This window comes from Colobus angolensis, unplaced genomic scaffold, assembly GCF_000951035.1.
Source record: "Colobus angolensis palliatus isolate OR3802 unplaced genomic scaffold, Cang.pa_1.0 Scaffold75, whole genome shotgun sequence".
Taxonomy (NCBI): Eukaryota; Metazoa; Chordata; class Mammalia; order Primates; family Cercopithecidae; genus Colobus; species Colobus angolensis.
Window position 1 is genome coordinate 5,537,124 of NW_012121265.1, and position 25,907 is coordinate 5,563,030.

The window sequence follows — 25,907 nt, forward strand, 5'->3', positions numbered from 1 at the left end:
CTCCATAGGCATTTTGGTGTGAGTATTAAATTTATTTCATTAATCCAATAAATCCTTATGGATCACCTTTTATTGCCAGGCCTTGTTCTAGGCATGGGGGATATAGAAGTGGCAAAAAGGACCAAGGATCCTGTTTAGCTAGAACTCATATTTTGATGGGAGAGACACGATTTTTAAAAATAGAAACATTAACATGTAATATGTCCAGTTGTGATACCGACATGAAGACCATCAAGCAGGCTAAGAGTAATGGAAGGTAATGAGATAGGAGTGGGGACAGGTGAGGTGCCATTTTGTATCAGGTATTTCTATAAGGTGATAAGGTGACATTTCAGCAGAAACTGAAGGCCATGAGAGGCTTCCCAAAGCCAGGAAGAGAGATTCTGTCTTCATGTTACCCCTTTTAAGGTCTGTGAGCAAGGGAACAAGCACAAAGGCCTTCTTGGAACATTCTAGAATAAAATACAGAGGTCAAAACACCAAGAGTTCTCATTTGTTTTTAGTTTCGCGTTCCAGTAGAAGCTAAACACAAATTAATACCTTATTAAGTGTTTAGTTTCACTGTTGTAAACACTTTGGGTAGGTAAAGTTAAAACTCAGGTGTGATATTTATCCATTTAAAGGAGTGAATCAATCCCATTTTATTTTCTATATTTTTGGGAGCTGGCCTTTCTGCTTTAGTCATAGGATGCATAGAGCAAGCTTTTCTAATTTGATTGTTGGATGACGATGTGGCATCTTCCTTTAGGTTCTTTTCTTGGGTCATGATCACAGCTAGTGCTAAACCACTCCATGCTGCCTGATCATACACCAGGATTTGGTTATCCACATAAACATGATGCTGTTGTGAGTTCATTTTTCTATTTAGAGAAGCGTGTCAGCTAGAAATACTTCCACCTTATTTCCCAGACGCATGCGTGCTGAGTGAGTGGCCAAAATAGCCCCTTGAGTAAGTGGCAGCTTTAAAAACCATCCAACTGCTGACTTCAAACTAGAAGGTCAGCAAAGGAAAGTGGAAGTTGGACTGTGAACGATCGAGGCGCCCACAGGAATTTTAGAGACGTTGGATTTTGAAGGCTTGAACTAGACTGGGGGTTCTCCTTGCATTTCTTGCCTGTTGCCTATCTTTGTCTTCTCCCTTCTGGCTTTGAGATGAATGTGCAGGCTTGCTCTAGGTGTGGGTATGGGGTTTATCCTGCTGAGAAGATCAGCTGCATAGATCAGGTCAGTAGATGTTTCTTGGCTTTTGTGAATAATAACAAACACAGGAAATTGACCTTCTCACATATGGACATAGGTAAATACGGAAATTTAATTTTCAGTTAAATTTTTTTGAACCACAAGAAAAAGTTGTATTTTCCCACCTTTATTTAGTTCTACCCATTTCTATTTCTTCTATGTTGTCTTGAAAAGAAAAAGTTATCCATTTATTTACCTGTGAATGTTGTTATAGCTGTGTGTGTGGTTTTTAATTTTTTTAAATCACCATTTTATCCTCGAAGTTCATTTTTGTACCCTAAAAAATATATAAGAACCTTGAGTCTGGAGGAGAAAAGGTAATTGCTAAATCTTCTCTATATGATTTCTAGATATGGCATAAAGCCTGTTTTCACTGTGAAGTTTGCAAGATGATGCTGTCTGTTAATAACTTTGTGAGTCACCAGAAAAAGCCGTACTGTCACGCGTAAGTGTTTGATGCCCCCACCAGCACCTCTTGAGTTTTATTTTTCAACAAGGAGCCAACTAAACGTTCAAATCATATGTCCCCGGGGTTAAATCCAAGAAATATCTTCCCCAAAGTGTTCACTTGTATCCTGTCATTAAAGAGACTTAAGGTGGGATTTTATGCAATGGATACAAAATTTCAAATTTATTCCAAGTAAAAGATCAAATATATCCACTATAACCTCATGTCAAATGATTAAATATTGCGCAGAAAAATATAATGGCCATAAATATGCATATAGAGCTTTGAAGTATTTTCTTTTAAATAATTTCAGATTCCTTTTTTACTTTCTTCGGGAAGTTTTCAAGTGATCATTTCCAGTTAAATTTAGGCTTTCCGTTGTATATGTTGATTTTATGTGATTTGCTTTTTATTTTTCTGTAAGATACATTGCCTGGAAAATCATGAACTTAATTTTTAAGTTTTATATTTACTGATTTTTTAAAAATAACTGTTATTATTTAAAAATAATCTTAAGAATAGCCCCTCAATCATTTGGATAAAGTACATTTCTAATTTTGATTTATACCTATTTATTGTAGCCATAACCCCAAGAACAACACTTTCACCAGTGTCTATCACACTCCATTAAATCTAAATGTGAGGACATTTCCAGAGGCCATCAGTGGGGTAAGTTATTTAATTTTCAGTGGGACGGAGGGTATGGAGAATGGTTGGTTACTGGGTAGAAACATACAATTAGATAGAAGGAATATGTTCTAGCCAGGCATGGTGGCTCACACCTGTAATCCCAAGACTTTGGGAGGCCAAAGCAGGCAGATGGTTTGAGCTTAGGAGTTAGAGATTGGCCTGGGCAACATTAGTGAGACCCTGTCTTTATTTCTTGTAAAATTAAATAAATAAAAGAAGGAATATGTTGTAATGTCCTATAGCAGAGTAGGGTGACCACAATTAACAACAATGTATCATATATTTCAAAATAGCTGGAATAGAAATAATACTTGAGGCAAAACACCCTAAATACCCTGACTTGATCATTACACAATCTAATACATAATGAACTATTACATATACTCCATAAATATGTGCAAATATTATATATCCATTAACAATGCTTAGGCACATGTAAAGTTTTTAAGTGTCTCTGTCTGCATGTGAAGCTGCCCATTTCCTCCACATACACATGTAAAGTGCATTTGAGTAACAAACGTGACTGTTTGTTCTCCCACAATATTAGGGGCCAATATACAGGATGATGTAGATAGAATAATTGAGGTCCTTGATTTCAGTATAATCTTCGTGTCTTGACCAGCTCAAGACTGTTTCATAAAATGATGACAGTTTATAGAGTAGGCTCTGCACACACTAAATGCTTACTACATAAAACAATGCTTACATAGTTGGAACATATTATGAGGATCTTGACTTTTCCCTGTGACATTCTGGTACAGAAAATCAAAACCTTTAGTTTCACACTCAAGTCTCTCTGAATTCAGTCATTACTTAGGATTATTGACAGCCTATTTTCCCCTTGGGGTGGGAATAGGTCAAAGATGTTTTCCTTTGGAAAGGAAGTTTAGTTTAGGAGGTGTGGAGTTGAGATGGGGAGGTAAATATGGAGGCCACATTGCCAAATCCAACCTCTTGAAAATCTAATAGTGGAGTTTTGTCAAATAACCAGCTATCGACGTAACTCTTGCACCTATTAAAATGATGAATCATTGAGCTTCTATAACCCATGCCCACACGAAGTTGCTCTGTGGGATGAAGTTTTAGTGGCTTTCTAAAATTAGAAAATTACCCATGAGGTGAAAGGTTCTCTAGTAATTCCTCTTTACCCAAGATTCCCTTCCTAATGTTGCTCCACCTCATACTGACTCCCTTCCTTGCCCAACTGTCCTCCTCCCAAGAAACTGTATATGAGATAGAGGTAGTGGTCTTGCTGTGTAGCTCTCTACACATGCTGCCAAGATACCTTATTTTCACTAAATGCTTAGAACTAATTGTGAGTTTATTATTTCTTTTATTTAACAAGTTTATATAGCATTTACTGTAGAAGCACTTAATTCATTTAACACACATTGCAACCCAATGAAGTTGATACTACTATTATCCTGTTTTACGATGAGGAAATGGAGGCTCAAATTGTTGCTCAGATATCATTGCTTCCTAAGGATTCACAAGTCTTAAGAATTCACAAGCAATCCTAGGTTACTGAGAAGCCTAATTCTTTCAGGACTTTGTTTTCATCTCTTGGTGTCTGAGGGCAGCTACATGAAATTATAGTAAATATTGAATATAGCTCTTCCTTAAACAGAGTGCTAAACACTCTGATAAGTTATTTATATTATCTCCTGTTCTTGACAAGAGCCTTCTGTAATATTATCATGTTATAGTTGAGGAAACTGAGGCACAGAGAGGTTAAATAACCTGCCTAGTTTACCCAGCTGGTTGGGCACAAATCCAGATATGTTTAACTTTAAAATATTTATTAGTGGCTCACTTTCATATATACCCAGAGGGTGGCAAACTCTCCAGAAGACAAAAAGCACTTGTTCATGTTTTCAAATATCCAGATGTTTCTGCAGTTGCGTAGCGAGGATTTGACAGATAAAATATGAGGAGATGTACTTTACATCAGAATACCGTTTGCATTTATTACACTGTCTACAGAAAGATCCCCATAGTGTCTGTATTTTCCCTCTAACTGAGCCACAGCGGGCATTCTCCACCTTATAATCACACAACAGGTTGCACACTATTTTCCTTTTTTTGAAGTGGGAGTGGACTCACCTTATTTTAACCGTGTATGACAGGCCCAAGCTGGAGCAAGGCTAGGATTGTTGCTGGTTCTATTTCCAGCCACAAACAGTGATGTGAGCTTCCCAGGAGGCCTGCGTGTGTGTATTTGTTTGTGTCTATGTGACAGTGTATATGTGTGTGTATATATGTGTGTGTGCATCTGGGGAGTGTGTATATGTGTGTATGTAGGTGTGAATGTGTGTGCACACACACCTATATGTGTGTATGTGATGTATGTGCATGTGTATGTGTGTGCACATGTTCATGTGTATTGTATGCATGTATTTGGTGTGTATGTATATATGTGTATGTATGTATATGTATAGGCATGTGAGATATGTATATGTGTATGTGGTATGTATATATGTGTATATAGTGAGTGTATATATGTGTGTATGGTGTTTATGTATGTATGTATGTATATATGTGTATATGGTGTGTGTGTGTGTGTCTGTGTGTGTGTGTTTGTGTGTGTGTTGTCTACTGAGATCACTTTCTCCTTCTTGCCCACCAGGGACAAAGTAAAATGGACAACCATGTCCCTTACAGGGCCCAGCTCTTACAACTGCCCTAGGGTAGTTAAAATATGAGGAGATAAAATATGAATTACCTTTCACCTCCTTGTGATCTCTGAGAGACTTTGACAATTGAATAAAAAATAAATTCATTGTGCACGTACTAAAATCAAAAAAGGAAAGAGAGTTTTCAGTGATGGTGATGAAGGAGAAAAGCAAAGATTTTAAGTTGGCATTCAAAGCCGATTTGCAGTGTTTTGTTCCTAAATGTCACCCTTTGAAAAATAAATAAATATTTGCAAAGATAGAATTTCCTGTTTGGTAGGTGTGAATGGAATTTTTAGAAAAATAAAACATCTAGGCTTTTTTTCTATTCAGAGAATGAAATTTAGCCCTTCATGCTTCCTTACCCCACTGGTAAAATTTATGGCATTTTTTCCTCTTTCTATTTCCTCAATGTAATCATGAATCTCAAGAAAGGTCCCTGGAGGAGGCAAACCCTCCCCAGTGGTAGATTTGCACTGGGGAAGAAGGACATCAAATATAACTTTCTAGAAGTGGACAGAATATCTATTTTGGTCATGTGTTTCTGATTACTAAAGTACATTGTTCTCAAGGAGGGCAGTTTTCCCCAACCCCTACCCAGGGGACATTTGTTCTATCTGGGGACACATTGATTGTTGCAACTGCTGTTGGTGGGGTATTATTGCATCTGGTGGGTAGAGACCTGGGATGCTGTTAAATATCTTGCCATGCTCGAGGCAGTCCTCCACAACAAATAATTAACTGGTAGTGTTATTTGTAGGTAAACAAACAAACAAACAAAGCCTACTTTAAGTTTATGTAACGTTCATTTGTTTCTTAAAAATACAAGGAAAAAGCATGTAAAGATCTCTTAATGTATATATTTAAAATATACACATCAAGTAGCATTAAGCAGTAGGAACCGTGGAGAGTCAATGTCAGAAGATGCCCTTGATAGGGAACAAGAATTCTTTGGGTTTAAACTTTTCTCTGAGCTTGTTTTCTCATTATGTTTAAAATTAAGAATTTAAACTTCAGCTTGTAAAAACTGCAGATTTCTTTCTTTCTTTCTCCTTCCTTCCTTCCTTCCTTCCTTCCTTCCTTCCTTCCTTCCTTCCTTCCTTCCTTCTTTCTTTCCTTCCTTCCTTCCTTCCTTCCTTCCTTCCTTCCTTCCTTCCTTCCTTCTTTCCTTCTTTCTTTCTTTTTTTTTTTTTTCGGGATCTCGTTTTTTTGCCCAGGCTGGAGTGCAGTGGCATGATGTCGGCTCACTGCAACCTCCGCCTCCCGGCTTCAAGTGATTCTCATATCTCAGCTTCCTGAGTAGTTGGGACTACAGGCGTGCGGCACCATGCTCAGCTAATTTTTTCTATATTTAGGAGAGATGGGGTTTCAGTGTGTTGGCTAAGCGGGTCTCGAACTCCTGGCCTCAAGTGATCTGCCTGCCTCGGCCTCACAAAGTGCTGGGATTACAGGCGTGAGGTACTGCGCCTGGCCAAATTTGCAGATTTCTGGGCCCCACTTCCTACCTAATAAATTTTGATATCTTAGTTTGGACCTAAGACCTTCTGATTTTTTTTCTTTTATAGTTAGTCCTTTTTACATTTAAGAAATCTTTGTCTATCTCAAGGTTATGAAGATGTTACTGAGAGGTCAGTTTCCCCCAATTAATCTTTACATTCAAGGCAGTCCCATTCAAAATCCTGGTGTTTTTCTGTGGAAATGGACAGACTGATTCTGAAACGAATATAAAAACACAAAGCTCCTAAAATAGCCAAGAAACCAAAGAACAAAATTGAAGGACTCACCAGATTTCAAGACTTACTCTATAAAAGCAGACTTACTCTATTAACTCAGCATAGAATTGGCACAAGAAGAGAGAAATAGACCAGTGGACTCCAATACAAGGTCCAGAAATAGGGCTGCATGTATATGGTCACTTGAATTACAAGAAAGGCATCACTGCAATTTACCATAGCAAGAATGATTTTTCAATAAACAGTACTGTAGTAATTGGGTATTTATATAGAAAAAAATGAACCTTGACCCTTATTTATACATAAAAATTAACTCAAGGTTTATTAAAAATCAGGGTGTTAAAGGTAAAATTGTGAGACACACAAAATTGGGGAGCCAGCATTTTAACAAGCTCCCCGGGTGATAATTACACGACTAAAATTAAGAACCACTACTCTAATGCCCAATGTTTTCTCAGGTTACTCTAATTTGTATTGTGTGGTAGGTTTATAAAGACTTTATCTCAGTCACTTTAATTGCACTGCTCCAAAGAGCTTTGCACACAGCAGGTGCTCTATATGTGCCACCTGGTTGGTGGTGCAGATGAAACCACAGGGAGACTGACAGCGCAGTGTGCCTTGTAGCTTAGTGCTTTGCAGTTGAGACTGAGCAAAGTCCTCCAATTTTAGCTAGGAATTGTTTGTCTATTTTTTTTTCTCTGTTCTGATGGAAACATCACTGACAACATCTTCCTTGTGCAGATCCATGACCAAGAAGATGGTGAACAGTTTAAATCAGTTTTTCATTGGGACATGAAATCCAAGGATAAGGAAGGTGCACCTAACAGTCAGCCACTGGCAAATGAGGTGAGAGAAAAGTGATAAGTGGGTTTGGAAAAAGAAAGAATGACATACTATGTCAACTGAATGTATTATTATTATTACTTCTAGAGAAAATCAAGTAGGTTTCCTTTCATCCATTTTGTAATTCCAACTGTCTATGGAAGACCTCAATCAGCGTGTCCTAACATCACCTAAACTCTATCTGCCCCAGACCAGGTTCACTGTCTTCCCCTTCCAGCCACTATATTTCTATCACCCAGGTTTGAAACGAAGACTACCCTTTCTTTCTCTGACACTTCACTCAGCTCCACCCCTTCCTCTCACTCTCCCAGTTCTGATCCACGTCATTTCCTGCCTGGACCTTTACAAGGTTACCAAGATGGCTCCTTTCCCTCGTCTGGGCTGTCCTCTCTCCAGCCTCTCTCTACCCTTCCCGGGTATCCCTGACTTACTCTTCCCACCTCCCCTGTCTGTTGACAGATTGATCATTTCAGAATTCCTTAGCCATTTGTTTTATTTACACACATAATAAGTGCATAAGAATTTGCATTATTCTTACTGTAAAAAAAAAAAAAAAATCCAAACAGTACAAAGGTAACCCTTTATCCACCACCTCCAATTCCAGTTTTCTCTGTAGAAGTACCTGCTTTCATCAGTCTTGTCGGTAGCATCCTTCCAGACTTTTCTCTCTTGATTTGCAAATAAAACTATCTATATCTGTCTTTCTAGAGTTTACATTTGGACATGTTTACTACCATTTATTGAAGGATCTTGAATGAGTTATTTAACCGTTCTTTACTTCAACTTTCTCATCTGTAAGGTGAACTTCAAACACTTCCTAACATAATGATATTGTGATAATCAAAAGATCTTAGAACAGTGGTAGGCACAATAAATATCAGCTAGTATTATTTGTTATTGAAAATTATATATGTATATATGTTATATAAACCAAAAGTATCTAAGACAGGTCTCAATCCATTTAGAAAGTTTATTTTGCCAAGGTTAAGGATATGCCCATAACACAGCCTCAGGAGGTCCTGACAACCTGTGCCAGAGGTGGTCAGAGTACAGCTTGCTTTTATACATTTTAGGGAGACATGAGACATCAATCAGTACATGTGAGGTGTACATTGGTTCCATCTGGAAAGGCAGGACAGCTCGACATGGGGGCTTTCGGGTTGTAGGTAGATTTGAAGTTTTCTGATTGGCAGTTGGTTGAAAGAGTTATTAACTAAAGACCTGAAATCAATAGAAAGAAATGTCTGGATTACAATAAGGGATTGTGGAGACCAAAGTTTTATTATGCAGATGAAGCCTCCAAGTAGCAGGTTTCAGAGAGAATAGATTGTAAATATTTCTTATTAGACTTAAAGTCTGTGTTGGTGTTAATACTGGTCGGTAGGCTTTTCCTGAATTCCAAAAGGGACGCGGGTATAATGAGACATGTTCAACCTTCCCCTTCCCATCATGGCCTAAACCAGTTTTGTAGGTTAACTTTGGAATGTCCTTGGCTGAGAGGAGGGGTCTGTTCTGATGGGTAGGGGGCTTAGAATTTTATTTTTTGTTTACAGTATATTAAATGTATACTTTTTTCATGAAACAATATGCATTGTTGTGAAGTAGTTTTCACTCAACAAATATCTTGGAAATATTTCTATATCAGCATCCTTTTAAGCCATCGTGAATGGGTGGATCATAGGTGCACCATTAAAAATGGATGTACAAGCCTGGGTGCCATGGCTCACGCCTGTAATCCCAGCACTTTGGGAGGCCGAAGTGGGTGGATCACCTGAGGTCAGGAGTTCGAGACCAGCCTGGCCAACATGGCAAAACCTCGTCTCTACTAAAAATACAAAAATTAGCCAGACATGGTGGTATGTGCCTGTAATCCCAGCTACTCAGGAGGCTGAGGCAGGAGAATTGCTTGAACCTGGGAGGCAGAGGTTGCAGTAAGCTGAGATAGTGCCACTACACTCCATCCTGGGTGACAGAGCAAGCCTCTGTCTCAACAACAACAACAAAAAAGAATGGATGTACAATACCATACTATCCTATTGATAGACAGGATTACAGGATTATTAAAAAAATTTTTTTCTATTGCAAAGTTGCAATGAACACTCTTGTTCAAGACCTGTTTTGTACACAAATGAGTTTTTTTCTAGACTAGCTAATGAAAAAACAAAGTTGCTAGATCAAAGGGTATGTCCCTTTTAAATTTTAATGGAGGCTCAAATTGCATTCTAAAATAGCGGTACATTTTATACTCCCAAAGGCAGTGTGTGAGAATGCCTGTTTCCCCACACTCTAACCAGCACTTGGTATTGTCAGATAAGTGTTTGGACAATCTGCATCTTGTTTCAATTTAGATGTCCCTAATTGCTAGTCAGGTTGAGTGTAATTTCACATATGAATAATCTGTCTTTCCAGATCTCCAAAGGCTGGCTCTACCCAACCTGTCCAACTTGCCCCCCTCCAGCCCACCTGGCTCCCCATCTCTTTCCCTCGGGTCCAGTCAAACCCACCTCCTCATGGTCCTAAGTACTGAGCCCATCACTGCCTTCATGCTTTTATGCATGGCAGCCCACATTCCTGGAATTTATTCAACAAATAATTATTGAGTCTATGAGTTGCTACATACTGTTCCAAGCTTTTGGGATGCGTTAGTGAACCAAACACAAAAATCCCCGCCCTCATGGAACTGACCTTCTAGAATGGATGCCATTTTTTCTCCCTTGGCCTCTGCTAATTGCCCTCAGCCCTGGAGGTACAGCTCAAATTCTATCTTCCTGCCCCAAATGGGACCCATCTCTTGCAGACTGCTTTTTAAAGATTCTTATTGTACTTATCACTCAGACAATACACTTAAACTATAACTGTTTTCTAATTGCTATTTGTTTCATGTTAGTTTTATCTCCCAAGGTGGTAGGTCATGAGTATATTAAAAGAGAAACTTTGCCTTTCCTTTTTTTTTTTTTTCTTTTCTTTCCATTGTCAGTTGTCAAGTAACAGGTAGTAGGTTTTTGACATTTGTCTGAATAATGTTGATTAATCTCAGATTACCTGACCGCAGTGATTTTTCCTCCTCCTCACCTAATCCTGATGCAGTGATATGCAAGAAAATGCTGTTATATTCCAAATTTTCCTGTGACATAGTGGCTTTCAGAAAGTTCAATTATTTAGAAACTTGGGTCATTTTCTAGCCTGAAATAAATGAACATTTCAGTTAGCTGAGACCCAGGATTTACCAATAGGAGTTTATAATGTTTAAGAATATCTTCTTTTGACAATGTATGTGTTACTGGGAGTCTGGGACATGTGTTTGTATCCCTTCGTGTGCTTCCTTTGTAGAGAGCCTATTGGACTGGATATAGGGAAGGGAATGCTTGGTGCCCAGGAGCTCTGCCGGACCCCGAAATTGTAAGGATGGTTGAGGCTCGAAAGTCTCTTGGTGAGGTAAGCACCCTAGAAATTGCTTTAGGAATTGGTTTAGCAATTACTTAGCAATTAGTTTGACTGTTCCTTGACTTTTACAATTGTGGTAGACAGAATGATGCTATCATCCCCAAAGATACCCATGTCCTAATCCCTGGAACCAGGAGGGTCAGAGTCAGAGGAAAGGTGATGCGGTGACAGAAGCAGAGGCCAAAGCCATGTAGGGCAGGAACTAGAAATGTGGGGGCCTCTAGAAGCTGGAAAAGGCAGAGAAACAGATTATCCTCTAGAACCTCCAGAAGGAACCATCCCTGATGGCCCATTTTAAAGTACTGACCTCCAGAATCGTAAGAGACCTTAGCAGGCTTTCACATAGGGAAGATAATTTTAGCCTGAATTGTGGAAATCCTCAACCATTTGCACAGGTTACACTCTAGGTAACTAGGTCCCTCCTGGTTACCTCTAGGTACACTTACCCTTTGAAGAATCTACTTTGGAAAACACTGTTAGTCCTCATGACTTTTCCTTTAGAAAATGGAAAGAAAACGCTGGAAACACAAATGCTAAGGTGATAAGTCTCATTAGGAAAACTAATCATCAGAGATATTCAGAAAGTCAGAAGGAAAGAATAAGAGACATTTTACTTCCAATACTGTAGGACTCTTGCTAGCAGATGAGTTACAGGAAAGTCACCCACGTATTAATTAATGGCTGTGTTACCTACAGGCCCTAGAGTCAAAGGGCAGCCCTTGAGTTGTGCTAGGTCCCCATATTTTGATATGAACATTGAAGAGGAGCCCCTTTGACATGGGAAATATGAGTTCTTCAGTGCTGATGGTTTTATTCAAATTGCCAATTATAAACCATATTTTACATTTATTACAGGTGATTGAAATATTTCCGAAGTACTTTATAAATCTAGTTTCATTGGTTTTATTGCAGTTTTCTTAGTTGTCATTCAATATCATCTCAGTTCTCGTGCTGACATTGGTTCTGACCAACAGGAATATACAGAAGACTATGAGCAACCCAGGGGCAAGGGGAGCTTTCCAGCCATGATCACACCTGCTTATCAAAGGGCCAAGAAAGCCAACCAGCTGGCCAGCCAAGTGAGTGTCTGGGTGCTTTTTCACCATTGATTATGCCAATTTTTGTCATTAATGAACCCCCATGATTTAGGGAAAAAACAATAAAAGAGTGCTTTGGGTAGGTAAGTACCACAGGTGTCATATTACAGAGAAAACTGTGTTCTTACCTTTTCCCTGTCAAGTATTCTCTGTGCGGTGATTGGACCATATCTATAAAGTACAGAGAAGACTGTGTAGTTCACCCAACGTCTGGACCACATGATTTCTTGAGTTTGCTTTGGCATTGAAGACATTATTTATTTTTTTTTTTTATTTTTATTTTTTGTGAGAAGGAGTCTTGCTCTGTCGCCAGCTGGAATGCAGTGGCGCAATCTCGGCTCACTGCAAGCTCCGCCTCCCGGGTTCAAGTGATTCTCCTGCCTCAGCCTCCCGAGTAGCTGGACTACAGGTGCCCGCCACCACAGCCAGCTAATTTTTGTATTTTTAGTAGCGATGGGGTTTCACCATGTTGGCCAGGGCAACAATGGTGACCTTGTGATCTACCCACCTCAGCCTCCCAAAGTGCTGGGATTACAGGCGTGAGCCACCACGCCCAGCCGAAGACACTAATTTTTAACTGGGTGTCAGGTCCACTGAAAGAGTAGCAAAGTTTACTTGTTAAAAGCTCAGATTTTGGAGCCAGAATGCTGAAATTTGAATCCTATCCCTTAGTGCTAAGTGACCGTAGACAAATTACTTAATTTCTCTCTTCCTTGGCTTCTCACTTGTAAAGTGAGGAAAACATTGGTCATGCCAAATGTGATTGTTATGGAGATTAAGAAAGTCAATATTTGTTGGAGTGTGGCAATCCCTGGCACACTCCTGGACTTAGCACATTGGTATAGATACTTTTTGAGGAGGAGCCCGTGAAACAAACCACAGAAGACTTGCCACAGGTTTGCGTTGAGTGTAGCCTGATGGTGCAGCTTTAGGAGAGCCACAGGGAGAGGTCATTGCAGAGGCTGTGAGGTGGGTGCACCCTTGACTCTACTGTCTTCTCATCAGGTGGAGTATAAGAGAGGGCACGATGAACGCATCTCCAGATTCTCCACGGTTGCGGATACTCCTGAGCTGCTACGGAGCAAGGCTGTGGCACAGCTTCAAAGTGATGTAAGAAAGGACGGAGGCCAGTCCATCACTGATGGGCATTTGGGTTGATTCCTCGTCTTTGCTCTTGTGAATAGTGCTGCAATGAACATACACATGCATGTATCTTTATAACAGAATGATAAAAAGGAACAAGATCATGTTTTTTGCAGGGACATGGATGGAGCTGGAGGCTATGATCCTCAGCAGACCAATACAGGAACGGAAAACCAAACACCCCATGCTCTCACTTATAAGTGGGAGCTGAGCAATGAGAACACATGGACACAGGGAGGGGAACAACACACACTGGGGCCCATGGTGGGGAGCTGGCGGGAGGGAGAGCGTCAGGATAAATAGCTAATGCATGCCGGGCTTAATACCTAGGTGATGAGCTGATAGGTACAGCAAACCACCATGGCACACATTTACCTATGTAACAAACCTGCACATCCTGCGCATATATTCTGGAACTTAAAATTAAATTAAATTTAAAAAAGAGAGAGAGAAATGAGGGAGGCCAAGATGCAGTGGTTTGCACGTGAGATCCTTCATTCTTTCCTTGCTTGGAGGTGGAGGGAGGGAGAATGTAGGAGACATTCTAGTCCTTCATGGGTACCAAGAAGAAATTCCTGAGGTCAAGGATGGTTGGGTTTGATAAGTCAGTCAGCAGAGACCTTGCAAAAACACTTCTTTAAAGAGAAAACTTTAGATTGGATTAACACCAAATTGGATGTATCTGAGTAATCTGAGAGAAATCTCTCTTGCCACTACAAATCAGAGAACATAATTTCTAAACAACTTTTAACACTTGCATTTACATAACCCAAATGTTCCATAGCATAATAAAATCAAGAACTTAGTGTTGTCCTGAATGGGACATTGAAGCAGAAATCCAGCTTCTGCTTAATATGTGGTTTCCTCTTGCCTTACCCTCGATCTGGGGTTGAGAAGACTCTTGTGTCTCCCAAACATGGCTGACAACTCCTTGAGGGCTGAAGACTTATTCCTCTGCCCAGGCCCAGTGCCTGGCCTGCACCAGGTGCTTAGCAAGCACGTGTTGAATTCCACATTGGGTGTCTCCATGTGCCAGGCACTGTGCTGGGTATTGGGAATAAGAAGGTGAATAATATGCACATGGCCCATCAAACAATAAGCCAATTATATGCCATATGAGCTATGACAGGAGATGGGCAGGATGTCATGGAACCCTTAGCAGAGCATCTCACTAAGATCATCTGATAAACAGTAGGATTGGGGCATGTGATTCACATTTTTTTTTTTTCATTTCAGGTGAGATACACAGAGGACTATGAAGAACAAAGAGGGAAAGGCAGTTTCCCTGCGATGATCACACCCGCCTATCAGATAGCCAAAAGAGCCAATGAGCTGGCAAGTGATGTAAGTTTCCTTGACGATGTGGTCATGTTAGGGAGAAAGAGGAATGTGAACCTGGGTCTGAGGAGTCCAACTTCCTGTCGACTTTTGCATTTACCCTGAAGCCAGGGAGTAGTTTTCTTTCACAGTTTTAAGTCAATTTTGCCATGACAATGACCCGGCACTTTTATGTCTGAGACATACCTACTCCCTAGATCCAAGCAGAAAAAGAATATTCCATTAAGACATTCAGTTTTACTCTTTTGGCTCCTGTGTATGGGAGTCAAATTCACCGAGTTTGTCCTTTGCCTTCAAACAGGTGAGGTACCATCAACAATATCAAAAAGAAATGAGGGGAATGGCTGGTCCAGCCGTTGGAGCTGAGGGCATGTTGACAAGGGAATGTGCAGACCAATATGGTCAGGTATGTGATAAAATGATCTCCTGCCCTGCTCTTTTCCATGTTTAGCCCCTTCTAGGCTGTGATACAGCTATGACCATTTAATCAGGGGTGGGGCTGTCGTTTATCTTTACCTTATTTATGAAAGGTAGATTTTCCAAGATAGAAAGTAGTGGACAAACAGTTGTACAGGGCTCAACTTGACCCACTTAGGAAAACAGATTGAGGCACTTTCTTTTTTTAAATAAATAAATGACTTACACCAATATGGTGGTTTGGCCAAGAAGAAAGCATTCTTATCTGTCCATTGAAGAGCAGTCCCAAGGACTAAGATCAGCTAAGCTTAGCTGGTCTCTATCATAAGCAACATAGAGATCAAAATGCATCTTGAAAAATATTGAGCATTTCACTGAGTAGTGGGGCTCATTTTCTTAGAAAGTGAATTTGTTATCTAGGTTAGTAGATAAATCAGTATGCTAGAGAATGCAAACCCTTTTTCCAATTTCACTTCTCAGATGAACTATGTCTTGACAGGGAGTAAAAAAAAAGATTAAGATGACAATCACAGCTAATTATTATTTGCACATCTCTCTGTCTTTTCTGGTACTAGCCAGGTGTTGTAGGGTAGAAAGGAAGCATTATTGTTCACAGTTGCAAGTAAAGAACATTGGAAGAACATGAGTGTGTATTGGAAGAATACATTCTATGGGTTCAAGTGATTTTTTTTTCATAATTGAACAGTTGTTTGAATTATTTGGCAGTAAGTACATTCTCTACAACATATATGACTTAGAAAAGCACAATGAATTTGTTTCTGTTCTTTAGAAAAACACAGTGCCGTAGTTAGGCATGTACTCATATGAGTCTTAGAATGTGTTTGAAGGTCGGTTGGGACTCCTTTGAAAATGTCTGCCAGAGCAGAAATGCTTGGTTTTGAATTTAAAAGCCATTTAATCAAATTCTCTAAGTTAATTAAGTGGTCTTTTAGTGCTTTAAACCAGTGAAAAATGTTTTTACTTGTTTTGTATTTTAAATACATTGTTTGGAAAGCTCAGGACAACTTTTAAAAATCAGCTTTTAAAAAAATATCTGGCTTCTATATTTGTCAAAAAATATTTTGTCCTGTATTTGGCCAATCCTATCTACCAGTAGTTATAAGACACATGTGTCGTTTCATATGTGTACCTAGACATGACTGTAGGTACAGATGAAATGTAACTTTTTGGTATCATAGCTGGTTCTTGATTAGTAGGATGCTTTGATTGAAGTTTTCAGTCCTGAAAATAACAAATGCAAGAATCAAAATGGGTGTTGTTTGATAGCACTGTCAGCAGCTGTTGAGAGGACTCAGTCTAGTATGGCATTTCACTGTTGTGATTTAGCATGACTCGCCAGGGCATGAGGAGGAGGGAGCAAGAGAGAAGCCAGCAGGCAGATAACTATAAATATCTGTAGTGCCTTAAATGCCAACCAATTCATTCTTCTTTTTAACAAGTAACTAGACTTGTTAAAAGGATTATACCATGTAATCAACAGGATTAGGTGTCTTGAAAAAAGATTAACACTTACAACATACATATATACATACATATATATATATATATACAGAGAGAGAGAGAGAGAGAGAGAAACTGCAGTAAAGTTACAAACACGGAACTGTAGAGCAGAATGGGCAAAGCCATAGAGCAGATTACCAAAGAATTTGAGAACATTTTAAAAAAACGTATTACTTATTATATTTGGCCAGAATATTCTGGCAGCCAGGCAAAAAGGAGAACTCGGGCTAAATGGTTTTCACTGTTGAATAACGGGGAGCCTGGATTTTCTAATGTGACCCAACTATTTTATTTTAGCAAATGTGTGTGCCACAGTCCAAGCCCTGGTGCTGGAGCTGGACAGGCCCCTGGCTTGAAGGAGGCCACAGAGAGATGGAGTCATGAGCCTAAGGGGAGAACCACATGGGCTGTTCCAGATTTGTGCGAAAAGTACAGTGAAAACACAGAGGACTCTGCCTGGGGCAGGTCCAGGGGTGAGGGAGGACTGAAGGACTTCTACGAGGAGAAGGTTGTCTCTAAGCTGGGTCTTAAAGTACATCTGGCTGCCAGGGAGGGGTTATCTGTCATGTGATGACAGCATCATGAAAGAGAAGGTTTTCCTTTCTGGGAGTGGATGGTTGCTGCGGGGAAGAAAAAAGAAAGGATTAAGACAAAGACTGTAATCCTTAGTCTGAAATATACAGTTAGTCCCATTTCAGATAATCTTATGGTAATTTGAAGTTTTTCCTCCCAAATTACAAAAATTATATAATACTCCTTTTCTGGTTACATGACACATACTACTGGGGAAGGCAGTACCACTGGAGGAGACAGTACCACCAGTGGAGACAGTACCACTGGGAGAGACAGTACCACTGGGGGAGACAGTACCACCCACTGGGGGACACAGTACCACTGGGGGAGACAGCACCACTAGGGGAGACAGTACTACCAGGGGATGAAGTACCACTGGGGGAGACAGTACTACTGGGGAATGCAGTACCACTGGGGGAGACAGTACTACCAGGGGATGCAGTACCACCAGGGGAGACAGTACCACTGGGGAATGCAGTACCACTGGGGGAGACAGTACTACCAGGGGATGCAGTACCACCAGGGGAGACAGTACCACCAGGGGATGCAGTACCACCAGGGGAGACAGTACCACCAGGGGATGCAGTACCACCAGGGGAGACAGTACCACCGGGGGAGACAGTACCACTGGGGGAGACAGTACCACTGGGGGAGACAGTATCACTGAGGGAGACAGTACTACCGGAGGATGAAGTACCACTGGGGGAGACAGTACTACCGGGGGATGCAGTACCACTGGGGGAGACGGTACCACTAGAGGAGACAGTACCACCGGGGGAGGTCTCTACATAGATCTGCCACTGGGCATGAGTAAGGTGGTGTTTGAGACCTGCTGGAAGACAAAGGACTTCCCTGGTTGTCAGTTAAAAAATGAATATTCCATAACACATAGGCCTGGGGGAGTGGTAGAGTGTCTGATTTATCCAGTGGAAATAATGATGATGATCATTATATCAGTTGCCATTATTTAGTGCTGACTGTGTGCTGGGTACAAGTAAGTGGGCCTGACTCCAGGGTCTGCCATCTTAAAAGGAATGTTTAAACCACCACTTGGGCATCACTGGAACCCAAGGTGGATGAACCTCTGTGATAATAGGCTCTGTGAGTGGCCATTGCTGAACCCCGCACATCTGGGGAGGAAAGCATTACTCACGGAAGTTTTTGACCCACCCAGCAGGGTTACCTGGAGGAGTATGAGGAGCACAGGGGAAAGGGCAGCTTCCCAGCTATGATCACTCCAGCATATCAGAACGCCAAGAAAGCCCACGAACTCGCTAGTGACGTAAGTACCATGTAGGTGTGACGGCAGAGCCACAGAGGCAGAGAAGTGAGACTTTGAAGGCTGTGCTTACTGAAACCTACACACAGATACATTTATTACAGCTGAGCCAAAGTAGAATGTTAGCCCTCAACTCCCATCCAAATTTATGAAGACTGCTTTGGCCCCATTTGTCTGCTTCCAAGGAGATGCACATGGACAACCAGTATAGCTTGCTTGAGACCATTTGAAGCAAGTACAGAGGCTGGCCAGCCAGAGTGGGGTATTAGGAGAGTTTTGCCAAATGGCCCAATTAGAAATTGAGTAATTTAGGGGAAGAACTGATTAAAATAAGTCATATGATTATCAAACTGGGTGTAACCCGGTGATGAAATGATTTTTATTGGCAGAATGTTAGCCTGCTGGCAGTCCTTGAAAGGCAGGCTATAATTAAACTTGGAAAAGTGACATGCTCACTGCAGATCTTAACATGCCAACTGTAACTTGATCTCATCAGAACCTAGCATTCATTTCACACCCCTTGCCATTTTGTTTTTCTTTCCTTTTCCTTCACTCTCTTTCCTTTCCTTTACCAAAGAACTATTCACCTATTACCCATAACAGCACCATCTTTCCCTGAGGAAGGAAGTTAAAAGACATTACTCTGCCCCTCATTAGCAGGGAAATGATGTTTAAACCAAGGGCAGAATGGGTTTGGACTGACAACTTTTCTTATGATTATTTTAAGACATTTTTTTCCCCATGCAAAATTAGAGTATAAAGTATAAAAAGTGTGAAAAGGGCCAGGAAAATTTTAATAACAAAAAAGGACAAAGTAGTTTATAGATTTCATGAAGAGAAAAGGCCACGTGAATTTTTTTTTTTCCTTCAGAAAATTGTATTAAGTAAATGTTGACATTAAGTCCAGGATAACTTTGGAGTAATTCCTCTCCCGGAGCATGGAAACATCAACTCCAGCCCCGTTTTGTGTGTTTTTATTTCAGATAAAATACAGGCAGGACTTCAATAGGATGAAAGGTGCTGCACATTATCACTCGCTTCCAGCTCAAGACAACTTAGTCCTCAAACGGGCTCAGAGCGTAAACAAACTCGTGAGTGAGGTGAGTGTGGGGGAAGAGCCACACGCATGAGCATCACCTTTTTTATCTCCTATAGTCAGTGAATGAGGTGACCCTATAATAAAAAGCTCTGGCTAAAAGTGTGACACCGGCCAGGTGTGGTGACTAATGCCTGCAATCCCAGCACTTTGGGAGGCGGAGGCAGGCGGATCACCTGGGGTCGGGAGTTCGAGATCAGCCTGACCAACATGGAGAAACCCCGTCTCTACTAAAAATACACAATTAGCTCAAATTAGCTGGGCGTGGTGGTGCATGACTGTAATCCCAGCTACTAAGGAGGCTGAGGCAAGAGAATTGCTTGAACTTGGGAGGCGGAGGTTGCAGTGAGTTGAGATAGTGCCATTACACTCCAGCCTGGGCAACAAAAGTGAAACTCGATTTCCAAAAAAAAATGGTGACACCACCTATTCTGCCCATTGGTTACCGGTTTCCAAGGACAGATATGTGGTAAAATGCAATTTACAAGAGAGCCTAGAATCAAATCAGTTACATCTTTGTCTGATGGTTCAGAAGTTACTGTCTAGATCCTCCCAGGGCTGTCAATACTCAAAAGTGCCAGGCAACAGGCTTCTAGTTGCCAGAAAGAATACTGGAGGATCCATCTTTTAAAACAAATCAAACATCTGAAAGAGTGTGTCAAACGTCAAACCCCTCTCATTCTCTTATTATTGAAGTCTGAGTTCCGAGAAGCTGTGTGTTCCGTGTGAATTTCCCTTTCCTTACATGCTACACTGGCTGCCAGAGGGGTGTGTTTGGTTTGGCTTGCCCACAGTTTAAGACGTTTTTATTGTGAGGACTGTTTGGCAAGGAAATATCCCCTCTAGATCCTCATATCCTTCTCACGCCCTAGTGTGTCCTTCATGGCATTTTCCCTCATTTGCATTTCTTATCTGGACTCTTGAAGGCATTTGACTTGGCAGCCTCTGGCGACGGGAACAATTATGGCGATTCAAAACACTCACGTAACAAGTTATCTGCAACTCACAAACAGATATGCAAATATCCAAAAATATTTTCCATCTCTAACCTCTAAAAGCCAGTCCTTTTCCCTAACCTGTTAGCTAACCCGTGGTCCTCTAACTTGGGGCTGCTCCGAGTCACCAGGAGTGATATTTTCCTAAGCCTTATCAGAAGCCTCAGATACTTTGAAGTGATAGATGGCTGCTGAGGCTTTGGAATCTGCATTTTAAACAAATGTTCCAGATGATTCTGGTACTCTAGACCAGAGGTCATCACACTACAGCCTCAGTGACAAATCCAGCCCACAGCCTGCTTTTTTAAATAAAGTTTTATTGGAATACAGTCACATGACATTTGTTTCTGATTATCTGTGACTGCTTTGGAGCTACAAGGACAGAGTTGAGTATAACAATTGACAAAGAATATGTGGCCTGCCAAACCTAAAATATTTACTGTCTGGTCATTTATAGAAAAAGTTTGCTGGCCTTTTGCTGTCACTCACAGAGCACTAGATCTAGATAGGACCTCTTCCACCACTAGGCTCTCACTTTGTCATACGCCTGGAAAAGTAAAGTGTCTAGTTCTGGGTGATAGAGACTTTTAGGGACAGAACTGGATCCATACCACTGGGAGTGCAGTTCTACCACCCAGGAATAACACCGTTAACATTTTGGCCTTTTTTTTTTTTTGAGAGGGAGTTTCGCTCTTGTTGCCCAGGCTGGAGTGCAATGGCGCGATCTCGGCTCACCGCAACCTCTGCCTCCCACGTCAAGTGATTCTTCTTCCTCAGTCTCTAGAGTAGCTGGAATTATAGGTGCCCACCACCACGCCCAGCTAATTTATTGTATTTTTAGTAGAGACGGGGTTTCACCGTGCTGGCCAGGCTGGTCTTGAACTCCCATTTTGGTATTTTTCTATATGAATATACTGTAATTGAACAGATGAATATAAAAATATATTTATAGTATTAGAATTAGACATACCCCCACCATATAGTTTTGTAAGATATGATAACAAACTGAGGGGTATTTCCTTTGGAAAGAAGTTGTAAGGGAATCTTCCATTTCTTTACGTCCTTATGTTTAGTCAGGAAGACAAACCAGCCATCTGTTGCAGGTAGTTGGCCTTAACTGCCTCATGCTAATTACCTGAGGTGACTTGGAGTCTATTTTATTAATGTAGCCTCACGTCCTATATCCAGGCACCCAGGAGAGCTCAAATAGCCAACTGATTTTAAATTAGAAGACGCTCTGCATCTGAGTGGTCTCATTTATTATACTCCTTGTAAAGTAACTTTCCTGGTTGAATTGCACTGAAGTATACCTATAAAGATGTGCATACATCATAAATATATAGTGGGAAGGATTTCCTTCAGTGGGACACATCTGTGTGACTACCAATCAGATCAAGAAACAGAACATGACCAGGCATCCTCCTAAGACATTTCCATGATAGGAAATATGATTTATCCCCCTAATACACTTCCCCTCAAGAGTAACTACCTACCTGAGTTGTAAAACCAGTTTTGCCATTTTCTGAGTTACGAAGTCTTATAGTATTTGTTCTTGAAAGTGACTGTATACTTTTAATTTTTTGAATGAAACCAATTATTTACTATTTATTATGATTTGTTTTTAATCAAGGAAACTATGTCCTGCTAACTTAACATATTCTATGCTTGATATGTTAAAATCTTGGGTTGAAAGTTTTCTAAAAATATCCTAGTCAAGTCCTGGGACATTTTCAAGAGTGACTTCGGATTTGGTTCTATTGTGTGTCTGGTGTTTTGATTTCCAAGGTGGAGTATAAGAAGGATCTGGAAAGTAGTAGAGGTCACAGTATCAACTACTGTGAAACACCTCAATTCAGGAACGTGAGCAAGATCTCAAAATTTACCAGTGATGTGAGTTGTTAACGCTAAGCTTTTGTTTGGGCACTTTCGGTGAGCTTAGTTTTTAGGTCTCCTAAGAGGGGCAGTCTATGGGAATGGATCTATGTGTCTTGGAGAAGCATGGCCTTTTAGGCATAAATGCCTGGGTTTTGGTTAAGGTTGCCTGCTGGGATTGGTCCTCATAGTGTTCAATTCTGTCACATCCCTGATCTTGACCCTGAGTCTTCTGGGTGGGACCTGCCCTCTCCGTCCCCTTGCTTCCTTGTGTGTAGCACAGTGCCTGGCTCCTAGTGATGAATGCTGGTGAGGGGGCCTGGCTGAGCATGTGGCGTCCCCTCTTAGTGTGACTTTGTGCCTCTGAGTTAATATCACCTCATAATAGTTCCTTCCCCCCATAGAGTACTTGTGAAGATTAACTCAGATAAGTAGAATCGTGTCTGATATATAGTCATAAATAGTGTTCTGTTTAAATACTCGCAGTACCTAGAAATGCAATGGCCTCCCAGGTTAGGTGATTTTAATACCCCAAATTTCCTAGTTATGACCTCTTGTCATCCTGTTTTGGTCTTCTTTTTATTTGATAAGTGGCATTTGGCACATGGCACATAACATTATTATTTCACATGGTCACACTAGTGACCAATTTTTACATCACAGAATTCGGCAAAGCTCAGGTTTTGTCCTTTGTATATTTAGAAATGGAGGTAATGGCATGCAGTGATTTGTACCAGCCTCAGCATGGGGCTTTGCATGTGATGCCTGCATAGTCAACACCTGCCACCGTCTCATGGTAAATTTTCACAATGGAAAAATCTGATAAATTTAAAACTAAAAATGTAAAAATGAACACAGAAAGTCAAGTCTGTTTTGTGCTGTCTATGCTCATCAGATCCCATGTTTCCTTGTCTTCCTGTCTTACTCCAACTTCTTGTGGGTTGAAATTTACGTTATTAAAAAAAAGTTTGCCTTATTTTTTATTCCGTGATACACTGGCTATTTAAATGGGTTATATTTAATCATTTATGCTTTGGATTTAATGCATTAAGATGAGTAGTTTATCTTCAACTACTTGCGAAGGGAAAGCTTTGGTTGAAAACTTTGTGTTTCTATGTAGAATAAATATAAAGAAAACTACCAGAACCACATGAGAGGCCGCTATGAAGGAGTTGGTATGGACAGACGCACTCTGCATGCTATGAAAGTTGGCAGCCTGGCAAGCAACGTGAGTCCTTTTATGCAAAGGTCTGTAGGGATGGAGTGGGGCGGTGCATAAAGAATTCAGCCAATTCTTTTATAATTTCCCTTAAAAAAAATCTGTCTTCTATTTTAAAGACTGTATAAAGACTGACCCAAAACAGTTTCTAAATGTTAGGGGATACAACAAAGGCTAGGTAAAATCCCTGAAAATTTTCAAAGGCTACAAAGCATTTATCTTAGATTTCTCTAATTTGAAGAGTACTTCAATCTATTATAATGAATCCAGTGTGGTTAACACTTTCAACTTCTGAGAGAGAAAGAGAAATGAATAATTATGATTCTTATTCCAAATTCCCCAGGGTTTCAAAGCTTTTGTGATTTATTTGGAGTTGGTTAGTTGGTAAGCTGGTTTGTTCCTTCATTCATTTTTGTGATCGTTGTATTCATTGAAAACCTAATGTGGCCTGGCACTGGTCAAAGTAGTGGGATAACAGGGTAGATCAGGTCCTTGTTTTCCCCTGTAGCATATAATCTGTTCATCTCTCTTTGGCTTTGTCAATCCAGTTTATAGGTTTACAAATGCCAGGTTGTAAATCTTGGAGGTAAAGGACACTTAAAGGAAACTGATTTCATTATTGAAACATACGAATGTTGGATTTTCTCTGCTTAAGAATGTCAATTTGGGCCGGGCGCGGTGGCTCAAGCCTGTAATCCCAGCACTTTGGGAGGCCGAGACGGGCGGATCACAAGGTCAGGAGATCGAGACAATCCTGGCTAATACAGTGAAACCCCGTCTCTACTAAAAAATACGAAAAACTAGCTGGGCGAGGTGGCGGGCGCCTGTAGTCCCAGCTACTCGGGAGGCTGAGGCAGGAGAATGGCGTAAACCCGGGAGGCGGAGCTTGCAGTGAGCTGAGATCCGGCCACTGCACTCCAGCCTGGGCGACAAAAAAAAAAAAAAAAAGAATGTCAATTTGATCTTTAGAAAAAAAAATTAAATACTCTAAAGACTCTTGACCTTTCCATCTATTTTCTCAGGATTAGCCAAGGAGCTCTTCCATTGTCTATCCATGTGCACATGCCTCTTTTCATATAAGTACCGTGCACTAACCGATTGTGCCACTGAAGCACCGCAAATGCTTCTTTTCAACAAAAATGACAAACAGCTTCATAATTAATAAGAAATATAAAATAAATGTACTACAGATGGAAGTTAACTAATTTTGAATTAATTAAGAGGAGTTCAGATTAATTAAAGACAAAAGTATGAACTAACTTAATTTTCCTTGAAGGTGATGAAACTGAATTCATTTGTTTCTGGGTATTTAAAAAATATTTCTTGTGGCATTCAAACAAAGCCAAAAGAAAGTAGAAGCTGATTTCTACATTCTTGTTCTTTTCTTCCTGTTTTAGGTTGCCTATAAAGCTGATTATAAACATGATCTTGTCGACTACAACTACCCAGCCACTCTCACGCCTTCCTATCAAACAACGATGAAACTGGTGCCCTTGAAAGATGTAAGTTCTTTTCCAACAGCTCTTTCTGCTTCGTCACTTGTCACTTCCTTCCTGAGGAGTGATTTGTAGGCAGCAAGATGGAAAGAAACATGATACAACAGTTCATAGGAGGGTGAAGGGATTGAAGAAAGGGAAATCCTTTTCCATTTTCCACTAGGAAGTTCATTTATGCATGCTTGCACACTCTTCGATTTTCAGTGTGGACTAGGGACAACTCTAGTTTTGTCTTGAAAATAACCTGAGGTTCAGTTTTTCCTCTTAGAACTCAGTGAGCTTTGTCTGCTGGGCACATTTCAAATGCCTGTTCCTTAGCAAGGATGACTTTTTTCTTTCTTTGAAAAAAGGTTTGACACGTAGTATGTTAAGGACTGAAGGAAGTAAAATAAAATGTATATATACAAGTTGAGAGGAAGTGGTAATGTTGACTCCATTTTTCCTCAGGAGGACATGGGAAAGTATATGTATCCCTTAATTATTACAGCAGTGATTTTATTTATGGTTTGGCTTGTTCCAAGCAAAATGTGTACAATCAATTAAATTTCTTGTTTTCTGATTATAAGAATTTTACTATGTGTTTACTATAGAAAATTTAGAAAATACAGAAAAGTACAAAGAAAAAGATAAAAGTCACCTGCTAGCTTAAAAAGTACTTCAGAGGGCTTAGAAGTAAGGTTGTATTGTGGTTGCCAGTGAAGGTTATCTCCAATCAATCAATCAATAATTGAACAAATAATTCAATGTGTATTTATGAATATCAAGTGCTACTTTCCTTTACTTTCCTTTGGG

General features: G+C 40.3%; 1 protein-coding gene across 3 annotated transcripts in view; it reads left to right on the top strand.

Moving 5' to 3' along the window:
• The first annotated feature begins 964 nt into the window (after positions 1 to 964).
• The window catches only part of NRAP (nebulin-related anchoring protein), a 77,848-nt gene continuing 52,905 nt past the window's right edge, over positions 965 to 25,907 (top strand). For 2 of the 3 annotated variants that reach the window (XM_011927860.1, XM_011927859.1), the window contains exons 1-14: positions 965 to 1,224; positions 1,590 to 1,684; positions 2,269 to 2,356; positions 7,524 to 7,628; positions 10,956 to 11,060; positions 12,044 to 12,148; positions 13,172 to 13,276; positions 14,546 to 14,653; positions 14,949 to 15,053; positions 18,336 to 18,440; positions 19,421 to 19,537; positions 22,314 to 22,418; positions 23,521 to 23,628; positions 25,017 to 25,121. In XM_011927860.1, coding sequence (XP_011783250.1) covers positions 1,153 to 1,224; positions 1,590 to 1,684; positions 2,269 to 2,356; positions 7,524 to 7,628; positions 10,956 to 11,060; positions 12,044 to 12,148; positions 13,172 to 13,276; positions 14,546 to 14,653; positions 14,949 to 15,053; positions 18,336 to 18,440; positions 19,421 to 19,537; positions 22,314 to 22,418; positions 23,521 to 23,628; positions 25,017 to 25,121 — 1,428 coding nt within the window. In that variant the 5' untranslated portion in view covers positions 965 to 1,152. The remainder of the gene's footprint in view (positions 1,225 to 1,589; positions 1,685 to 2,268; positions 2,357 to 7,523; positions 7,629 to 10,955; positions 11,061 to 12,043; positions 12,149 to 13,171; positions 13,277 to 14,545; positions 14,654 to 14,948; positions 15,054 to 18,335; positions 18,441 to 19,420; positions 19,538 to 22,313; positions 22,419 to 23,520; positions 23,629 to 25,016; positions 25,122 to 25,907) is intronic. The other variant, XM_011927861.1, reaches the window with a different exon arrangement.